Source organism: Lissotriton vulgaris, chromosome 11, assembly GCF_964263255.1.
Source record: "Lissotriton vulgaris chromosome 11, aLisVul1.2, whole genome shotgun sequence".
Taxonomy (NCBI): domain Eukaryota; kingdom Metazoa; phylum Chordata; class Amphibia; order Caudata; family Salamandridae; genus Lissotriton; species Lissotriton vulgaris.
This window is the reverse complement of record NC_141699.1, coordinates 369,652,628-369,674,829: the sequence shown is the minus strand read 5'-3', so window position 1 is coordinate 369,674,829 and position 22,202 is coordinate 369,652,628. Positions and strand designations below refer to the sequence as shown.

At 43.9% G+C, this 22,202-nt stretch overlaps 1 protein-coding gene across 1 annotated transcript in view; it reads left to right on the top strand.

Moving 5' to 3' along the window:
• The window catches only part of LMAN2L (lectin, mannose binding 2 like), a 338,684-nt gene that overhangs the window by 194,821 nt on the left and 121,661 nt on the right, over window positions 1–22,202 (top strand). The window contains exon 5 of the mRNA XM_086943348.1: window positions 9,073–9,234. Within this exon, the coding sequence (XP_086799474.1) occupies window positions 9,073–9,234 (162 nt within the window). The remainder of the gene's footprint in view (window positions 1–9,072; window positions 9,235–22,202) is intronic.

The window sequence follows — 22,202 nt, the reverse complement described above, 5'->3', positions numbered from 1 at the left end:
TAGGATGGGCGATTGAGAGTAAATGGCCCCTTTTCTTCTATCCCCCAACTCCTGGGGAAAACTATAGTGCTGGGAAGTGGGTAAGCCCTGGACAATGTCTTTTTTTTTGGGGGGGGGGGGTTTGGGTGATGTTTCCACCACACAAGTGGCCCTGGCGGCTAGCAGGGTGGCTCTAGCAGAGTCCTGAGGGCTATCACCAAGTAGGGATCCACTGCAAGGTCAGCTTTCACTTTGGTCTTGCTGCAATATCAGTGTGCTGAGCATGCTGTGTGCCACAACAAAACAAAAATAATCAAAAGCGTGGCGAGAGGGTAGAATTTGTTTTAATTTTGGAAAAGAAAAGGTTTCTGGGGTTTTCACCACAAATATTTTAATTTCCAGTACAACGAGCAATCTGTTGATGTTTACCACAATGTGGAGGTAGTCCATGTTTAACACCCCATTCAATTAAATGCCACTCCCCTTAGGGCCCTCTACACTACTTCCTCAGTAAGGAACCCACTTTTCTAAGAACATTCTTCCCAAAATGACTACTTTTGAAACATCAGCTGGGAGAAACAACTGCAAAAAATAACTCAAAATACTTAAAACAAGTTAAATTGTATTAACGTATAGCAACTCGTGGGTTCATTCCTGTTTCACAGACTATGAAATACCGATGCATTGGTTTCCACTTACTAGTATCAGTTTAAGTTATTGTTGCACGTCCTACTTCAGCAGTACACAAGGGACACAACCCAATGCACCTTTAGGTCAGCACCTGGGCTAAAGAACGGTGCTGGATTAAACCCCGATCTGTTGACTGGGTGTGAGTATTTGATTGGTTCAGATGCTCCGTCCATCACCACCCCCTTTTGTACCACTTTGTTTGTCATAAGTTGGCCATGAGTCTGTTGACTGGGTGTGAGTGTTTGATTGGTTCAGATGCTCCGTCCATCGCCACCCCCTTTTGTACCACTTAGTAAAGTAAGCCTGGCTAGTCTGTTGCCGGAAAATGAAATGAATATATAAAAAGAACCCTTTCTGGAGAACTACTACTTATTCCAGTAGCCTGCCCACTGCTGGCAAACTCATGTACTATTTAAGAGCACCCTATAGTTTGAGCGGGTATGAAAGAGCAGACTGGTATTCCATGGGTTCAGTAGAGTATATCTAACAAGGATAACAAAACTAAGCACTGGACCTGGAGTAAACATTTTATATTCTGCATTGACCTCTGTTGCAGATTTTTTAAACACAATTGGCAAGTATTTGTTTCACCACCAATAGAGTGCAATCTAATCTGTACAGGGATTTCTCCTAAATCTAGTATTCAATATAGAGCTCTTACCCCTGGTAAGAAGTACCAAACTATTTTTTGCAAATAATATTTGCATATCAATAATCTTTCAGCAAATGTTTTTCTTGGCCCAGATATGGGACTTCACTCTACGATGTAACAGTGAATCACTATAAATGATTAACGTTCAATATTTTTGACCTAAGCACGTATATTAAGTCTCCTGAAAAGAGCAACTGATAGTTGTTTTTTCTCACAAGTGGCACATTTCTGCACAAATCTGTGTTGGTATTCAGCTGACCTTTCCTCACAAGATGTTCATGGGTCAGAGAAGACTATTCGATCCACAATGTGATAAGATGGTACATCAATCTAAACTATTTGTGCTCCACTTTCTTCTATTTACATATATTTTTCCTGAATTCCAGATACTTCTGTGAGCAGACTTTAAACGCCTAGCATGCTGTAGGTTTGATAGAACTGAGAGCGTATCAATGGACTGGTTATCTACGGTGTTGAGGGGTACTATTGATGGATTACGTACTGTTGGAACTGAATTAGTGATCTTATGGGGGACAGGTTGTCAGAGCGCTAATGCTGCTCAGTTTATGTTGTTGGTTACAAACCTAATAAAGAAATACTAAAAAATTCAAGACATTTCTGGATTGGTACAACAGTGTTATCTGACTCAAAAAAGCACGAGATAAGATCCCAACACTTTAAAAAGAATGAATCAAAAGAGTAATACAGGTCTTGTTTCTTTGTACCATTCTACCAGCTTGTTGTCCTGATGAGGATGGCCTCGTAATTGACTGCGGTCAAAACTTTGACCTCATTAATCTGTTGGCTGGAGATTCATTGTGTAACCTACGAACCTGAACAATGTGGTTGGTGTTTCAAAAAGAAATGAACTAGCAGCCAACATTTCATCATTTTCATTTTTCCCCTGTTCAGCTGTGCACTCATACGGATATCGCAGGTCACATGCACTGCACCATCACAATACATGGAGGGCCTACTTGTTTCTTCGGTTTATTGAAGAAAATAAATATACATATACTTTGTTCTAAATTAACAACATTTGCAAGCTTGTTCTATTCAGGAGTTCCTTGAACGGTCCGGACTACCCTAAGCAATGCAGCGTTTCTTCTAAACAAATCCCAGGGAAGCATTGTATACTGTTATCACTTTCCTCATTTGTACTATACAACACATTAACCCCTTCCATGCTGGTGACGAACCCCAGCCGTCATGCACTACGGTGCTCGTGTGCTGATGACGGCTGGGGTTCGTCATGCCCCGCCCGTGTTCGTCCGGCGGCCGCACACGGGAAAAATCGCGGCCGCACGGAAGGGGTTAAAACCGGAGTCTGCTATTTGTGAAGAAACAGAAACATCAATAGAACATTCAAAATTGGACATTACCAGAGGTTGCTGCTAGCTGCTGTTCAGCTCCCGCGGATCGACCTACTAGTGTTTGCAAGAGTAAGGAATAACCAAGAAAAGTGAAATTGTGAGAAGAGAATGTCAGCATAAAAAAATATTCACCGCAGATTCTTAATGTGAGCTAAGTTTCCTACTCTAGGCCACATGTATAAACAGAATATACGAGAGGTGACTGCCCATTAAAAGATGAGATGCTGTGAAAGAAGGTGAGAAAAGCTCAGAAAATACCTACTCTAGGCCACATGTATAAACAGAATATACGAGAGGTGACTGCCCATTAAAAGATGAGATGCTGTGAAAGAGGGTGAGAAAAGCTCCGAAAATGTAACACTTCAGAGGGACAGCACTTCACAATCAGAAAAAATAAATGCACGCACGGAGACAAAGTGAAATAATGCGTCACCGGGAAACTGAAAGTACGGCCGGCCGGCCAGCCATGATTAATTAGGGGAGGAGAATACGCAGAGCGCACGCTGGACGAAGCCCTTTTTATGTGCTGTGCGGCCGTGAATGCGCGTGCTTGTTAGGTCAAGTGATTCACGTGAACTTAATGAAAACCGCACCAAGAAGCCCTTGGTTTGATGAGGATTTCGAGCACTTGAATTCTCGCTCCACTCAATGCGCTTGCGCGCATTGATAGGTCGCAAGACCTAAAAAGATTATCCAAGTTCAAACCGTTGAACCAGATTACCAAGGAGTGCTCCTCTTCAATATAAACATTGTCTATCCCACCACAACATCCTCTGTGCACTGGCATAGTTTACAGTAAGAAATAAGACACTGACTAGATGTGTCTGCAGTGAGGGTGGACATATGGTCAGACACCCTCAGCTGCTGTGAGTAGTAAATGCTTCTCCTGCGCTCATAGGTGCGTCTTTAGAAATATGCATAGCAGGGCAGAATCGACAATAAATGAATGTAAAACTCGTACCGTATATCGCACAACTTTCTCTCATTACATGGCTAAGTATAGCAACGTAATTTACTATAACAGCACTACTCTGGAAACTCAACAATAACCCCAAAACGTTTCCCGTGTAGGCTTCCCGCATTAACAATCTTACAACCAAACACTCACTGTAGTGTGCTATGTTTCCGATCATGTGCTTTGTGAGGGGTATGAAGCACTGACTAAATGCCACTAAGATGCAGTAAAATAACATTTTGCTTTTTTTTATCTTTTTGTAAAGTGCGTGCTACTTTTGTAGTCTTTTCGTGACCCAGAGTACTTAAGTCCGTTATAAACACTTGTCATCTACATTGTCGTGTTGTGTAATGCTCTGCAAAAGAATCAGTACACAGAAAGTCCTTCAGCTGTATCTTCTGTGTGAATGATCTAAATAATTGACCACTAACAAGAATGTGAAATTTGCCTTTTGTAATAGCACTAAATGGGCGGTCTTTGTCTACCAGAGAGTTTGTTTGTGCCATCACTCTACCATTTTAGGCCTTGTTTATTTTGCTTTGAGGGTAGATTGAGATATTTAATGGGGCAGATGTGACCGAATTGAATCTAGGTTCAATACCTTGTTTTTTTCCAGGCACTATCAAGGTAAGTTGAAGATTGTAAACATGTTTGTATTAAAGGAAAGCAGGGTGAGGGGGACATGTCCATTCCAAAAGGAACTTTACCAATGGTGGGCGTGCCACTAACTTTGTTGGGCACGGCTGCGACTACCGCTTGCAGTTATGTTTTTTTAAAGAAGCTTTTTGTTTTCAACAACGCTGCGCACTTTGCGGGTAACAATGGCGGCCGCGCATTTCTTTTCTTATGTGCGGCTCGCTCACGTGCACTCATTGAGGATTCAGAGGATGCTGACTGTTTTAACTCTTCATAAACCTGAGCAAAGGTTACAATCAGTAAAGAGTAGAGCAGTTCCCATTCTCTACCGGGAAACAGCCCCCGTTGGAAGTCAAGGGTGGGAGTGAACTGCAAGGTAAATACTTGTGTTTATTGTGCCATTTTAAAACAATTAAAGGAGCCTTTGCCTGTTACCAGTTACTTTTAGTGTCTGGGATTAGGTGCACTTTTCTCCTGGGTTAGTGATCAAACTTCAAAGCAAGCCAGGCCTGTCTCTCGCCACCCTGTGGAACATCACTAATCGTTATGGTAGGCTCATATAAATATGGAATGCTTAAATTAACCACAAAATCATGAATTGGGGAATTGTCTCCCTGTCCACCTCCATTTAATGCCCTTGCAAAACAAGCCTTTGCAATGCAATAGTTCTCGCAATACTGAAAGATTGAGCTATTGGCGTTGCTAATAATAATGTAACGCCAATAGCTTAAACTTTCAGTAATGCAAGACCTATTGCATTGCAAATATTTTCCTATTTATTCACTTTTTAATTGTCTCCCTGTCCACCTCCATTTAAGGCCCTTGCAAAACAAGCCTTTGCAATGCAATAGTTCTCGCATTACTGAAAGATTGAGCTATTGGCGTTGCTAATAATAATGTAACGCCAATAGCTTAAACTTTCAGTAATGCAAGACCTATTGCATTGCAAATATTTTCCTATTTATTCACTTTTTAAGCAATCACGGCACCTGCACTTTAGCTTAAGATGTTCAAAGCTAAAGCGTGAGTGCAGCGATTCCTTCAAAAGTCAATAAATAGCATAAAAATGCTACTGCATGCCCTTTTAATGTCTATTTCTCGACTTTTGTTATGATCGCAAAAACCAACGCTTTAGCTTTAAACATCTTAAGGTAAAGCGCGAGTGCCGCGATTGCATAGAAAGTATGTAAATAGAAAAACTATTTGCAATGCAATAGGTCTCTCATTACTGAAAGTTTAAGCTATTTTTGTTGCATTATTATTAGCAACGCCAATAGCTCAAACCTTCAGTAATGTGAGACCTATTACATTGCAAATTCCCGCCCCACTTCCCATCCCTTTTCCAATCCTTCTTTGTGTTACATCATTTTATTTTTTTCTCTAGGACCTGGCAGATGCAAAGTTCAGAGTCCTTTTTAGGTCTCGCGCCTAGCGTTGCTGTGCGCAGCGAGAGACCTCTTGTAGGGGGTTTGAAAACAGACCGAGGAATCGCACACCCTTATGCATGTGCTTTTCCTTTTGGGCCACGCTATTGGCCTGTGCGTGCCTCTCTTTATCAAAGACAGCACGCAATTGGCCAAAGGCGGGCGCATTGATCCGCCCATGGCCTGTTAGTGTCTGTTACGTGCACCGCTGCTATGTGGTTTCAATTATCGTGCCCAGACACGGGCGCGATAAGTGAAACCACTTGTCAAGTTGTGGGGCGCGCGCACCCACCACTCGCGGGCTTGTTTACTACTTCTATCTCCCCCGCACCACTCCCAGCCCAACTCTGCTGTCCCCCGCCTTCCGGTCCCACCTCCCCTCCCGGCCAGTCTCTGCTCGTCACACATCACCTCACTGCCACCCTACTCCTGAGACTCGGGACTTGAGTCCTACTCTGGCCGCCCCTGCTCTTTCCTCCCATCCACTGCCTCTTCCACCATGTTCACGTCGATAGCCTGCTCTGACCCTAACCTCGTGTCCACCCTCTGCCCGGCTCCTGACCCATCCTTCCCGCTCCCTGTCTGTCCTCAAGTGACCTCTCCCGCCTGTTTTTGCCCATTACTTTTCTGATTGCTGTCTCCTTCTACCCGTCTCTCTTCATTCCATTAATGTTCTGCCCTCCTCCGCTAGCTTTGATTCTGCCAAGTATACCCATCTCCCTCCTTCCACCATCATCTGATTGACCATGTGCTCCTGTTCTACACTGCCTGCTCCAGTCCCCTCTGCCACCCTGTTCTGCCCTCCTCTGCCTGATCCCATCTCACACCCTCTTTATCTCTACCTGCTTCCAACGTGTCCCCCCTCGCCTGCTTCCATCCTACGCTGGGTAGGAGGCCATCACCTGTTCTTCATCACTGGATGTGAGAGGTCAGTTTCAGGCGAGGGAATACGGTGAATATCCATACCTTATACACCGGCTCCTCCCTACACGGATAAATCCAAACACATACTCAAACACCAAAACTCATGCATAAAGTCATACAGCAACAACCATACACGCAAGGACGGACACCTTCTCGCATGCACATTATTTTATGTTAATCTTTCTTCTGCTAAGGCACAGACACTGAAGCATCATGGCGCCGTTTTACAGACTTCACAGCGAAAAGCCAGATTCTGCGTTGTTTGTGTTTAAGGGGTGGTCTCGCTTTCCTACATCTTGAGGTGAAGCCCATTGAACTGTATGACGTGACCCTGCCTCTGGCACAGGTGCCTCACACTTGGGGGCAGATCTTCAGGCTGGCATTCGGTCTCAGGTGCCCACGGGAGCACCCTGCTGCAAGGTGATGGCTAGAACGCTAGATGAGGCGCGCACAAATATTTAATGAGTGAGGCACATCGATGTACATGGCACATTTTCCATACGAGTAACCAGAGGAGCCTCAGTGTGCACTGACCTTCCAACTCTTATTAAAATGTAATGCACTTGTCTGACTAAACTTATAAGACTCTGGAGAAGACGGCTATAAGATGACCCGTGGAGTGGAAAGCACCCAAGTGGTTGATGATGTAAAAAAGCACACACACATTTCACAGGGAGCTGTGAAATATGGAACACATTTCACGGGTTCCTGTAATGTAAGGAAAAATTTTCATAGGGCGCTGTAAAATATGCATTTGATCATTTTAATGAATGCCACAAACAACTTTGCACAGCTTTACAGTGGTCTGTTGGTCAGTCAACATTCTAGTCGTAAAACGTAAATACACCGGAACCTTCTAATTCCTTAAGTGCCCATTGGTAGCTACACTTTGTTACTATTGGTGGCTCAACAGACCTCACACTTCGCCCCACCCCCTTTTGCAATTTTGAATATAACTACCTGTACAGGTCCGCCTTCACACTTCTTGATAATCCTCTGGTTATTATTAATTGTTAAACTTTTGCAGCCGCTTACACATTTTAAATATAAAGCCTACCATTCGATCCTTGGTGTTTGTGGGCATTCTTCTGCTAAATATTTTAACCATAGCCCCTTGGCCTAGTCCATTAAACATATGAATACCTCATCTTCCATGCCTTCAGTTGAAGGTCTTGACCACTACTCCATTAAATTTTTCATTCTTGTCACCTCTGTTCTTCCTTCTCATAGTCCTTACTAATTGTGACCTCACCCTCCTTCTCCTGCCGCTCTCCATGCTTTTCAAACATGGTAGCGTGTCATTGTTTTCCCAACCACTCCTAAATTAAAATGTTATCTGTGATCACAGTTTTAAATGGTATGATTTCCGCTAAACAAAGAGAAAAAATAAATAAAAAACATAATTTGCAATGCCAATAGCTCCAACTTTAACTATTGCGAGACCTATTGTATTGCAAACACTTGTTTGTGCTTTGCATGCACTTGTTTTTCACTGATTCAACATTTTACTTAATCGTTCTAACCTGGTCAGGTATTATATTAAACAGTAAATAAAAAGGTGACTGTCATGCTTTGCAATACTCTTGCGCGCATAACACATGCATGACCACGAATAACAACACGTTTGTATGCATCAGTCGCTATCGAAATGGATTTTAGTAAACTGAAAATCCTTTTAACATTACCATCTCGGTGTGTTTGTATGCATCTCCATGCAGGCTTTCCTCTAACGTTTAGCTAAACCAATAGCTCAGCCTTTTAAACCGAGAATTATTAGCTTTGCCAATGCTTGTTCACACTAGTGTTGAAATCATATATTGGCCGTCACCTCTTACCTTATTCAGACCATGTCCCGCTTTGTACTTCTCGCCCCCTCTGAAGGAAATCATTGCATGTTACCATTTTTAATCTCTGGAATCCCCTCCAGATTCAGCTAGCATTTCTCCTGGCGCACTTCTCTCACATATCCACCATACTCACCTATTAATAGCTGCCATTTCATTGAGCACTTTCAGGTGTTTCTTGAAAAAAATTCTGCATTTTAAGAGCTTCTTTCCATCACCACTCCTCGGGTCAATGTTTTCCACCTAGCTATATGTGCTAAACATTAAAGTAAATGAAGGGCTTCTGGAATTTTCAAACTAAATTCTCCTGGCAATATCCCACCGGGGAGTCTTTCTGCTAATAATTATTTAGGGCAGTGCTGCTTGTTTGTGCATTGGGGAAAGGGCATAGGAGCAACTAGTAAGCGATAGGAATTGAGGCATTTCAGCACATGGTGGGCATGGTTTGATAATACTTTGATTTTTGCCAAGGAGCATCAACTAGCGCGTATGATGAAAATCATAAAGTGATTGGAGGATTCATTCATGTCTGACCCATGTAAGCTTTTCTTCATTTCCTGATATTTATTGTTCTAGTCTAACTTTTTTCTTTCAGCGTGTCTTCCCATATATCTCTGCAATGGTGAACAATGGCTCCCTCACTTATGACCACAGTCGGGATGGAAGGCCCACGGAGCTTGGTGGTTGCACTGCTGTGGTTCGCAATCTAAACCACGATACCATCCTTGTGATTCGATACGTCAAACGCAGGCTCACAGTAAGTGAATTTTTTCATCTAGTGCTATCTCCTACAAGAATACCTTCACTAGCACCATGTTAAAGTTACAGAAGCCCAGCCAGCAGTACACGCTTTCTGCAATATTGTAGGCTTTCGTCAGCATTGCCCTGATGATGCGCTAGGATTAGAGTAGCAGTTATTAACTTGGTGCCTGCAGACCCCAGGAAACTCAACACCTACATGGGGAGTCTGACTATTACAAAATGAAATAATAACAGATTAATAAATTGTATATGCACACAAAAGCAAATGTATAATTGAAAAATGTAAAACTCTCTGTAAACGTGAATGATTTTGAAATTGAAAGCTAAATATTAAGTTGTATCCTCACCTTGATTCATGGGAGCAACGCAAACACAGCAAACTGAATCTAGCTTATGAACAAGTGGCGCCCTCAAATGGAGCAACAGTATGTCGACAAAAAGAGCATGCATTGGGAGCAAAAAACAAAGTGATATGCTGGTGTCTAGCATATTGCTCTCTTGTCTGTAAGAAAGAAAAATCTGATTTTCAAATACTACTACCTTCTCATTAAAATGTTCATTTTGTTTTTGTTAGTGGAATACATAAAATATTTCATAATTTGTGCATTTATTTCATGTATACTTGTTTCAGAATTTTATAGTAATATTTTTCAGATTAAAATCATAGAAATTGCACTGGTCGGGGTCTAAACAGGATCCCCAAGGAATATGCCTGCTCAGGATGGCGCATCTTAGTGAAGTCTTAGTCCATATCAATTTTATAAACTCATCAGTTAAGATTTTAGTCGTTATAGAGATACTGAACTAGTATAATGTGCGTTTAGATTTATATTTCTCAATATAACGCTAAAAATAAATGAGCAAAACTTTAAACTACTCTGAATTGGTAATTATTTCGGGATATTGATTAATTCTTAGATTGCCAAGCTAATAAAAACATTTCTGTATTGTACTAAAACATTGTTTAGATTTAACATAACAAAATTAATTGCCCCCCCCAAGAGTCTAAGAACATTTTTATTCAGCTGAAAAATTGAGGGTTGCTGTAGTATTCATTGTATTTAGTATTTATGTGGCCCTTTGTGGGGTGCTTAAGCACTTGCCCACATGGGTAGCATCTTACACAGTATACGGTTTGTGGTCAGGAGAGTGTCTTAATATTGAACCTTAATTGGGAAAGTGTTTCCATGTTGTGCATGATGACAACCAAGGTGCAGTTATTTCGTTATGGGACGCAGTGCTTAGCAGAGTGGTGAGTGAAGACTTTGAGGGATAGATATGTGGTTTACATTCTGAGAGAAGGTGGTGGCATTAGATAGCTGTGGCGGGCCCTTTTTTGGGTCTCAGCTCTAGATGGCCCACATGCACTGCCTCAGACTGAGACATGCTGTATCTGCTTTTTGGGCATGGAGCCCGCCCACAGGCTTCCCATTTGCTGGCCCAATCATTGCTCCATTTTGTATTCTCCTCATTTGTCATGTGCATGCATATGTCCTGCCTCTATCAGTTTTTAGCCTTTCCCTGAGAGCACCAGCCAACGACTGTTAAACATACGCAGCTACCATTTTCATGCATTGTTTCGGAACGACTTTTTAGGTCTCGCACCTGGTGACGAAACGCGAAGCGCTGTCGTCAGCGAGACCTATAGTAGTCGACTATGCTTTCAAGAGCTCTCAAAGGAGACAGGAGATGGGCACGCGCAGGCTGCAGGCCGGACTGGGGCACGCGCAGGCTGGACTGGAAATGTGGACGCGCATGCCATGCGCATCTCCTGCCCCCCTTGAGAGGCAAGGCACTTTCACTTTCCATGCCCAAGACGTGTCGGCGCACTAGCACGCCTCACTCGCTGGGCAGCTGAGCAATGCGACGCTGAAACAGACCCCGCCTCTCCACTTCACCCGGGATCCCTCCTGGGACCCGGGACTTCTCTGGATTTCCACCGCTACCGCGGGGCTCTCCCTTCCTCATGGGAGCCCTCATCAACGAGCAACAATTTCCACCGCTACCGCGGGGCTCTCCCTTCCTCATGGGAGCCCTCATCAACGAGCAACACCGGCCTCTTCCTTCCGCGTCACAGGCTCTGCCCATGTCATGGGCAAGGATGCCTGACTTCCTGGTTTGGCCGCTGCCTGCAACAGTGATTTTGTGCTGTTAGTTACGTTTAAGGTCCGAACTGTTATGAGGGAGCATGAACTAATGTCCTCCGCTTTCTAGACTTGGGTTACTGACCCGCAGTAAGCAACAGGGACTGAAGCCCGCCCTTGGGATCCACGTCAGAAACTCTCGCCTGAGGTTGACCAGATGCAGCGTCGAGCGAGCCCTGTTTCCCATACACGTGCTCGTCACAGAGATAGTCTCTGGCAGGGCGCGTGCCTGACCTCAATGCATCCCTCGGTTTAAGAATCTGCGAGGAGGTAAAACGAGATGATCCGCGTGTAATCCTTCTACAATGTCTGGTGCCGTTTACGGAGGTGTCGGTGGGTGAAGCCGGGAGGCGAGGCAGCTCTAGCTTTTGAGCATCCTTGGCCTGCCCAGGAAAAGTTTAATTTTTGACGCTCGTGGAAGTAGTGCGTTGACTGCATTCCTTCAATGTGAACATGTACGAACAAGAAGAGAAAGTGCCCCCAGGCTGAGAGCACACAGGAGCGCAGTTCTCGGCCTTTACCTGTAATAAAACCAGTCTCTTTCCACAGCTGCGTCTAACACCCACCCGTTCAGGTTACATCTGAGTGACTGAATGGTTAATTTTAAAATACTGCAAACCTAATCGCTTCTGGTTGCTGTGATGCCGGCGCCCTCCGTGTGCTCTCGAGCGGCCAGAGTGACATGGCTACAAAAGCCACGATCTGTCGGTCATTGTGTATTGATCGACACTAGTGTTGCTGTATAATTAATTTGTGGAGCTCTTGATCAGATAACGTCCCTGACACTGCGTGGGAGAGACTGTTTTGTGTTTGTTTTTCAGTGCATCACCTATTGTTTAATGTCTTCATCACTCTCCCACAGGGCCTCACGTTTGTTTTTTCGCAATTAAGTGCAGCATCACTGCTAGTTTATCAAGCTGCTGCACTGCACTTTCACTAGAGACACGCGTAATTTACGGCTACATATAAGCAGCCGTCTGAGCCCTCCGGTTCGCGCTTCCAGAATGGAGAGATTAAGGTAGAGAAAAGGTGAGTGCACCCGACCCCCGCCCATGCTGTGTTTGTTAAACACTGACATTTAGGATTCATTTTCATTAAACACACAGAATTTTTTCCCTTTGTTTCACATTACAGACACAAAGAGTCAGAGGAGCCGACAGGCCCACTTTCAGTATCACAGGTATTTAATTGTGATTTTTCACGCTCCTGCTGGTGCTGAACTTTCCACGGGTTTCAAGCACGTTCCCCTAATTCATATCTCATACACTTTTTCCACAGATAATTCTGGATACATTGTTTGACTCCGGTACATTAAGGAACATTAGTTTGTTACCCGCGCATTTTGTCTTCCTTTTGCCTTACTTGTCTTGACTTTTACGATTGTCATTAATCAACCATGCTGATTAGGGGGTTCTGATTTCATAGATTATTCGGTTTGTGGAAGTTAAACCCGACTCAACCGGCTTATCATGATTGTAATACGTCTTTGACAAAGTCAATAGTCATGGTTGCTTGTAGGTATATTTTTGTTTTATTGGTGTTTTGAAAACGTTTTTTAGTTGCGTATGTGTTCTATTCTTTTATGTCCATACATATATAAATAGTTATATTACAAAATATATACATCTACATATATATAAATAAACATACAAATGCATACATACTAATGTACGTATATCTGCATACATATGCATATATATCAATATATTTACAAATATATGCACAAATATACACACACATATATATATATATTTCCTCAGCCAATCCTCCTCTCACGATTCAGATTTGAGGCGGCACGGAGGGGTAGTTCAAAAAGCGCCTTTATTAGAATCTGGGCATGACTCGTTTCGGAAGTAATCCTTTTTCAAACGCCCTTTTGTATTCTGTAGTGCCTCTGTTACTCTCAGTCCCAAAGTGTTTTCATTTGTGGCAACCAACTCGCTAAAGTAGTGTTTGGCACCCGGCAAAACGTGGCATGGAGTCACAACGCTTCCTCCTTGGAACTGCGTCTCTCCCAGCATGCAGCATTGTCATCACGCTGTCTGTTTGTTCCAATTCTCGGTGCTGTTGTTTTTCCAGTTGGAATCCCGAGTTGCAGCGTTTTCCAAGATGTGAGGTAAATGTTCTGGGCTCAGTCCGATGTTCTTGACCCTCGCTCCAGCCCCACACTTCCATCAGCGGCAGAGATCGGGGATGCTGTTAAAGTATCAGGACCCCTCCATTACAGTATGGACTACCTTCGGCAGCATTTCTCCTTCGCTCCTGTCATGCGAGGCGGTCGGGAAGTCTTCAGTAGCGACTCCCCAAACACTTGCAGGAGGTGCCTTCATCGCGCAATGCAGCACGCCACGCGCACCGCAGCACGCCACGCGCACCGCAGCACGCCAATATTTCCACATATATATACATATTTTATCTATCGCCCTCCCTCTGTCTATCGCCCTCCCTCTGTCTATCGCCCGCCCTCCCCCTGTCTATCGCCCGCCCTCCCTCCCTCCATCTATCTATCGCACCACCACAGCATTACTGAACGCCACAGCATTACTAGTCGCCACCACAACATCACTCTGTGCAACCATTCAACAACAACTGGTTCAAATGTTCTCTCAATGTTTCAAACTTTATTACAAATGTCACCAAAAAATGTTAATATTTCACTTCTGTTCTTGGATTTTTCGTCACAATAAAATACACTGAACATAATCTTCACAAAAGTTACTTACAAAAGTTTAAGCTATTGCCGTTCTAAATTACAATAACTTTTATTTAAGTATTAATTATTAAAAAAATGTAAAGCCATTGTTATTTGTAATATGATAACATCTAAGTCCCGTAAATACAACGCATATTGCATTACAAATGCTATAGGTGTCACATTTGTGAAAGTTTTAACTATTGGCATTGTAAATGACGAAGCTAGTAATTTCGCTATTTTCAAAACCAACACATAAATTAAAAAATTGTCATTTACAATACCAATAAATAGCTCAAACTTTCCTAATGCGAGACCTATTGCATTACAATTGCTTGTTTATTTTTGGAAATGGGTTACCGGCCGGCCACAAGTTTGAGGTGCTAGTGTTTTAATTAACGACAAGCACAGTTTTTATTTGTAAAAATCACAAGCCACTGCAGGTACTCCATTGTGTTTTTTGTTTTTAATGCTGTTATGATAATGAATCCAATACACAAGTAAATCTTGAAGTAGGTTTATTCCTCAGAGAAAGATCCTAAACAGCTTCTTGCCAGACACAGCTGGACCAACTGATAACAGTGCCACAGCGGTGACATCATATTAGAATCTCTAGATCATCATAAGGATGCACCATTCCAAGCAATAACAAATGTGTAAAATGCAAGCCAACATTATAGAAACATAACACATCTCCCCCTTTATAGTAAGACAAGAAAAAGGAAAGAAAAACAAAAACAAATCAACAAAAAAAAAAAAAATAACTGAGGCTCATGAGTTGAATCAAGAAACGTAATCACTCAGATACACAGGTAACCTTCTTTCAACAGCAGCCCTCAAAACACGTGAACCATCCAACCCATCTCCCTCCCTTGCAGGTGTATCTTGTTCATCAGAAGTATTTGTAACTCCAGAGGAGGGAGTATCAACCCCTTGTACCTTTCCAAACTCTACATCCTTCATCAACATCCAAGGAGAACACTGCTCCTTATCATACCTACCTTCCAATTTTTCTACGTGTTTGGAGTCACCCCTTTGATATAAAGCAACCCGCCTGAGATTCCAAACTTGACCATTAGTTAATCTCACCCAATAGCTACCCACAGTTTTCACCTTGAAAGGTCCTCTGAACTTGTTGACAAAATTATTATGCCCACCAGGCTTCACTTTCACTAGATCTCCCACATTAAAGTACCGTTTGCCATTCGCATTCAACCACCCAGATTGTGATTCTGCCCCTCTTGTTTTCTCCCTCATCCATGAAGAAAGTAACTTTGAGCCAGCCTCCCTTCCTCGCATCATTCCAAATGGGCTCTTACCTAAGTCACCATTCACTGTTGTGCGATACGCCCACAGAATCTCACTCACTGACTCAAGTACAGGTAGACCAGAACCATGAGCCAATTGCATGCTACCCTTGACCATGTGGTTGATGCGCTCCACGAGTCCGTTTCCTTGTGGATTATATAGAGAACAACACACATACACCAACAGAATCTAAGAAGCACTTCATTTCTGTAGAGGTCAATTGTGTTCCATTGTCAGTCAACAAAACTTCTGGAAATCCTTCCCTCTTAAAAATTTCGGACTAAACAGCAATGATAGCTTTGGTCGTTATACTGCTCATAAACGCAACCTCCACCCATTTCGATTTTGCATCTACCAAAACAACCGCAAACCTCTCATTCTCTTTTAAGAAAGAAAATGGCCCGACAAAGTCTAGACACACCTTTTCCCAAACCTTGTCAGCAACAGAAACATGCTGGGGCTCTTTGCTCGATCCAATGCCAACCCTTAACCTCTTCTCAGACTCCTTGAATGCCACACACCTCTCTACCCACTCTCTCACCTGCTGATCCATAGCGGGCCACCAGTACAATTCTTTCAACCTCCTTATGGTCATTGTTTGACCCATATGGCCTTGATGTGCTAACCCAATCAATCTGCCCCGCAAACCCTGTGGCGGTATAAACTTATCCTGACACATTAACACCCCATTACCTTTAATCCATTGTGCTTTGCACGCGTGGGTTCGAATCCCATCCTCATCGCCAAATTTGTTATGATAATTATACACAAGTAAATCTTGAAGTAGGTTTATTCCTCAGAGAAAGATCCTAACAGCTTCTTGCCAGACACAGCTGGACCAACTGATAACACTGCCACAGCGGTGACATCATATTAGAATCTCTAGAGCATCATAAGGATGCACCATTCCAAGCAATAACAAATGTGTAAAATGCAAGCCAACATTATAGAAACATAACAAATGCACTTGCATTGTCTAAAGTACACGCTTGTAACGTTGAATTTGTCCAAGTTGCTGCATTGCCTATATACAGAACAAATCGGAAACACTTCTGTTTCAAAGAGGTGCTCTCAGTAGCGCATGCGTGCACGGACATGTGTACTCTAGAAGATGAAGGTGATTACATTCCTGATGGTTTCTTGTAGACTCTAAAAGGGACCGTCCTGCATGAAATTTGCCAACCTCCCTTGCTATATTGCCCCCCGTCTCCCTTCAGCGATAACCATTCTAGAACGTCCCAATGTCTTCGGTAATTATGACCTCCTTCACTAGATTGTCCATTTAAAGTGTCTTTTTGGCTGTTTCCCATGTCTGTTTCCGACGCTTCCCCACCACGAAGCCCTGCTCTGCACGTTTAAAGTAATATCTGTAAACTTCCCTGTTGCCAGGAGCACCCGAGAACACGTCCTTTCATCTTCTTTTGAAGGAGGTGTGTTTATTGTTTTTTTTTAAATCCTCAATGCATACGCAAGGCCAGCTATTTCACCAAGATTCCGCCTCCTTAAAGCCATCATGAACAAAGCCAGTAGGTCTAAATTTTTTATTTTATTAGAAGGAGGCATTCTATTTGTCGAACACACACGGGTGTATCGTGTAAGAGGCGACAGACAGCAAGAGTGGGGAGTGTGCACACTACGAGTGTGATATGGTGTAGAGATGAATACCGTATTTGCAGTTGGTCTGATTTTTGGTGAAAAAAGTTAATGTATTGCTGTCAGTGTGGTCTTGGGTGAAGGAAATCGTGCTCTTGCTGTGGGATATCTGAAAAGTAGTTCTCTTGCTGTCAGAGTGATATTTGTTTGGAGAGGGGTGGTGCTCTTGCTGTCAGTGTCCCATTTAGTGGAGAAGAAAAACGCCTTTTGTTAACTGTGACATGTAGTGGAGAGGGGAAAGGTTCTTGCTGTCAGTGTGATATTAGATTAGGGCAGGATGGTATCAAGCTGAATGTGACGTGTGGTGAGGTGCTCCTGCTCCAAGTGTGGTGTCTGTTCAGTGGAGAGAGGGAGCACTGTTTCTGTCAGTTTCGTATTTGTTCAGTGGCGAGAGATAACGCTGTTGCAGTCAGTGTGGTATCTGTTCAACAGAGAGGGGATACTGTTCCTGTCCGTATGATATCTTTTCGGTGGAGAGAGACATCGCGGTTTCTGTCAGTCTGGTATCTGTTCAGTGGAGAACTGTAGTAGCGCTGTTGCCGTTAGTATGGTATCTGTTAAACTGAGAGAGGTAGCGCCGTATCGGTCAGCCAATAGGTCTCTGCAATCCGTGAACTATAGATGCTGGCAATGTAAATACATTTGTGTGCGGCTCTGGGAATGTTTTTATTGATATATAAAAATGCATTAACCTTGCTAATGCCTATGGCTGGTTGCCAAGACCTATTGGCTTAGCCAGTGCTTGTTTAGTATTTCTGTTGGTTTCTGAATTAAGGTCGCCCACGCTGCTACCTTATGCGGCTGTACCGATATTAGGCAGAGAGAAGTGTGTGTCAAAGATCTACCTGAATAGATTATGATGCCTGTGGTGTCTGACTAAGTTGGAGTCCTCTATTGGCCAGTGTTGTTTGGCAGATTATGGTCTGCTTGTCCAGTTGGGCTAGACACGGTCCCATTGTTTCAATCTGATCTTTTTCCATCTTGTGTTGTGATGCTAAGCAGTGCTTACCGCACATTCTACTTTGTGTGCAAAGGTTATTTTGTGTGGAAAATTGACACGAGCGGAGTGCAAAAATGCTTTGTTAAAAAAAACTAACCCCCATAATGTTCTTTGCCAGTTACACAAAATATGAAGCTTGTTAATCAACAAAATATTCAAAATGTGCAAGTAAGACTGCTTCTCATAAAAATTCTGCAATCGTGGTCTAATAATACTTTGCTTGCACAATATATTTGCTACATCTAATAAGTCACCCAAAGCATTTCATTCTGACATCTTTTATCACCACATCAGGGCTATCCATAGTTGGATGCAGAGGATTCCTGTAGAACAAGTCACTTATCGTCAGTATCCCGTTACCTGGTAGAGACCATATCTAATTGCAGATGTCTCCAGGCGTCAGACTGGATCCGGAAACTTGCATGAGCAGTACCCCTGCACACACAAGTTGTATTGGACTCCCCAAAGAGTGGCTAAGTTCGTGTTGCAGCCTGTTCCCAGATGTAAACAATGCGACTGTCCAAAAGTCAACGATGAACACATCATCTCTACATGTCCTGAGATTAACCCGTTTAGCGCGTCGAACATTCCGCCCCAGTGCGGACGTTCGATCGCGCTAACGGGATTCGGACGTCCAACGGTCGTGCGCAGCACTAGCGAGGTAGTGCACGCGATGACCGTTGGACGTTCGCAGCACTTAAAGGGTTAAAGAATACTGAAAGGTCATATAACTCACTATAAGATGCATCATGGGAAAACCCATTTTTCTGACTGCTGCCTTTGTACTCCTAGGGGTCGATACAACTACATGTAATACTCTGAATAGTAAGCATAGTAGCCTGGTTTTCTATTTGTTGCTTCTAGCCAGGTGAGTGATCTGTAAACGTTGGTCCGACCCAGTCCCCCCACATCCTACAGAGTGGCTAAAAGTGGACCAGCTGTATGCAGCTACAATGTAAACCACGAAGGTTGGCAGAGGTATGGGCGGATTTTATCAAATGGGTCACATAGGTGGTATGGTTCTATGCGGTGTTGTCGGAACAAGAGTAAGTCTCCATAGTCCTATGATTACACCAGGGCATGGTACTTAGGGGAGATCCCCCCGTGATGCGACCAGAGCTTTGGTAGCTCGAAGCGAGAAAATGCAATGGGCCACAAGACGGACAGAGGGTGTTTAAAATGGTGCTAGATTTGCAGACGCCATGGTGATATGAGGACAAAATAAAACCCGCATACAGTCGGGTGGCTCAGTTTGGCTTTGCGTGACGTCGACATAGTTGGCCGACATTGCGCTCACCTTTTATAGGCTCCACCAAAGCACACGAACGTCAGTTACTTTACAATTTTCCACGCCAGAAGCGCAGAGCTGTGAAGTGAACAGACTTGTGTGCGTTGCAACTAGGGCCCTGAAAAGGGAACAACCCTAGCCCTATCAAATGAGTCTGCAAAGTGAGAAGGAATGGGTGGGTCTGTAAGAAATCTGCAGCTAGATATTTTCTCTACCAGATAATGCGTTATCGAAGGTAAGTAAATTATTAATCTGATTGACTTCTAGCTGCATATTCATTACCTTTTGTATTAGATACCCAGGCCATACAATCCTGGAGGTGGGTCGTGGACAGTTTTCGACACTAAAAAGTCCTGTAGGACCAAACGGGAAAAATGCCAGTCCATGAAGACTTGACTGTCCAGGTAGTAGTGCTTGGCTAACTTGTGCAAATATGCCCACTTTGCTGCCTGGCAGATGTCCTGGACTGGTACACTCTGAGCCAACTCTATGATCACAGCTTTTCCCTTTGTGGAAGGGGTCTGTAACCCCTCAAGAAGCTGCTTCTTAGCAGATCTTAATGCAGATTAAAACACCGCGCGAAATTGTCAGTTTCTGCACTGCCCAACCTTTTTTAGCTCCCACATAACCCAAAGAGTTGGTCGTCCACCCGGACCTCTTGTGTGGTTATGTTAGAACGACAACGCTCTTTTTGGGTCCAGATGGTGGAGACGTTCCTCTTCTTAGAGGGATACAGGGGAGCAAAAAAGTTGTTCAGCGTGAGTGATTGACCCAGATGGAATGGGGTCACCACTTTTGGTAAGAATGAGGCATTGGTGCGAATCACCACCTTATTCACAAAAGTCATCATGTAGGGAGGCTTGCATGATGAAGCCTGCAACTCACTCATCCTCCGGGCAGATGTTATCGCCACCAGAAATTCTGTCTTGATGGTAAGCAGCAAGAGGGGACGATTATGTAACTGTTCGAAAGGAGCACACATGAGTAATGTGAGGACCAAATGAATTTCCCACTGCGGCATGACAAAGGGTGTAGGTAGAAACCTAAATATGAGCCCTTGGAAGAACCAATTTACACTAGGGGACTTAAATAAAGAGGGTTGGTCCACAGCCGCAAAAAGCGAACAAGTTAGAAAGATCACCCTTAAGAGTACCCAAATCAGGACGCTGCTGGGCAAGGGTAAGAATAAAGAGAAGAATATTAGACCGAGAAGCAGGAAAAGGGTCAAAAGACCTTTCTGAACAATATTTTACAAATGAGTCTTAGTGGAGGACCACCTGATGGCAAAAATAACATTACAGACTTCGTGCCCAAGGGCGAAAGCTAAAAACTGTCGCCGCTCAATCTCCATGCAAGGAGGCAAAGTTGACAGGTTTGGGTGGCAGACCCTCCCCTGCTGCTGCAAGAGAAGATCCTCCCAAAGGGGCAGCCTGATCGGATGATCAATGCTCCTTTAAAGAAGCTCTGATACGAGACTCTCATGTCCAGTCTAGAGCCACAAGGATGATTTTGGCCCGGTCATTCTTGATCTTCTTGAGAACTCTAGGCAGAAGTGGTATGTGCAGAAAGGCGTACAGGAGGCCTGAACTCCACTTGTAGCGAAAAACATCACAGAGTGATAGCTGCCTTGGATACTCTAGCACACAAAACTGCTGACATTGCGCGTTCTCTTTGAAGGTGAACCGATCTAACCAAGGCTCTCCATTCTGCTGAAATAGAACTTACGCCACCTCCAACTGGAGACTCCATTTGTGATCTGCAAGGCATCGACAGCTGAGTTCGTCTGTCCTGACGTTCAGAGAACCTGCCAGGTGTTAAACCACCAGGGTTATGCCCTGCTGTTCCAGTCATGTCCAGAGACGTAGTACCTCTTGATAAGTAGTCCGTGACCCCAAACCCCCGCCCTCCTCCCCCCACCCGCCCTCTTGTTGCAGTACCACATTGTTGTGGTATTTTTCGTGGATGCTTGCACGGACTTCTCCTTGACAGAGGGAAGAAAATGTTTGAATACCAAGTGAATTGCTCGAAGCTCAAACAAATTGATGTGAAACCTTGATTCTGTCGGAGACCAGTGTCCCCTGATATCCACCTCTCCCAAATGGCAGCCCCTTTCCAGGACTAAAGCATCGGTAACTACTGTGAGAGCTAGTTGGGGAAGGGAGAGGGGTCTGTCTCTGACCCAAGCGTAGTTGGTCAACCACCACTGCAGGTCCTTTGCAGTTCTGTCCGAGATGTTTACCATGTCAGGGAAATTCCCCTGATGCTGCGCCCACTTAAACTTCTGGTCCCACTGCAGAGCCCGAATGCGCCATCTGGTGTTATTCAATAACAGGATGCTGGAAGCCATGAGTTCTAGCCTCCTCAGTCATTCTCACCAAAATAGAGGATAGAGGCTAAAACATCGTTATCATAGACTGAATATCCTGGACTCGGCTTGGGAGGATAAGCACAAAACTGCATTGTATCCAGAACCACTCCAATGAAAGGGAGCAACCTGAGAAAGAATCGTTTGTGACTTTGGTACGTTTATAGAGAAAACCAGCAAATGCAGAAGGTTCGCCATAATCGTGAGATGGGAAACTACAGGCTAGGGCGAAGGTTTCTTCAACAGCCAGTCAAGATTTGGGAAGACTGACACCCCTAACCTGCGCAGATGAGCTGCAAACAGCTATCACCCTAGTCAACACCTATGGGGCGCTGTTAAGGCCAAATGGAAGCACAGTGAATGGAAAGTGCTTGTGGCCTTCATTAAACCGCAGGTAATGCCTGTGGGGAGGCAGGATGGGGATGTGAAAAATTGCATCCTGTAAGTCCAACACTACCAGTCATGCTCCTAGGTCTAGGGTGGATGACCTGAGCTAACGTGAGCATCTTGAAT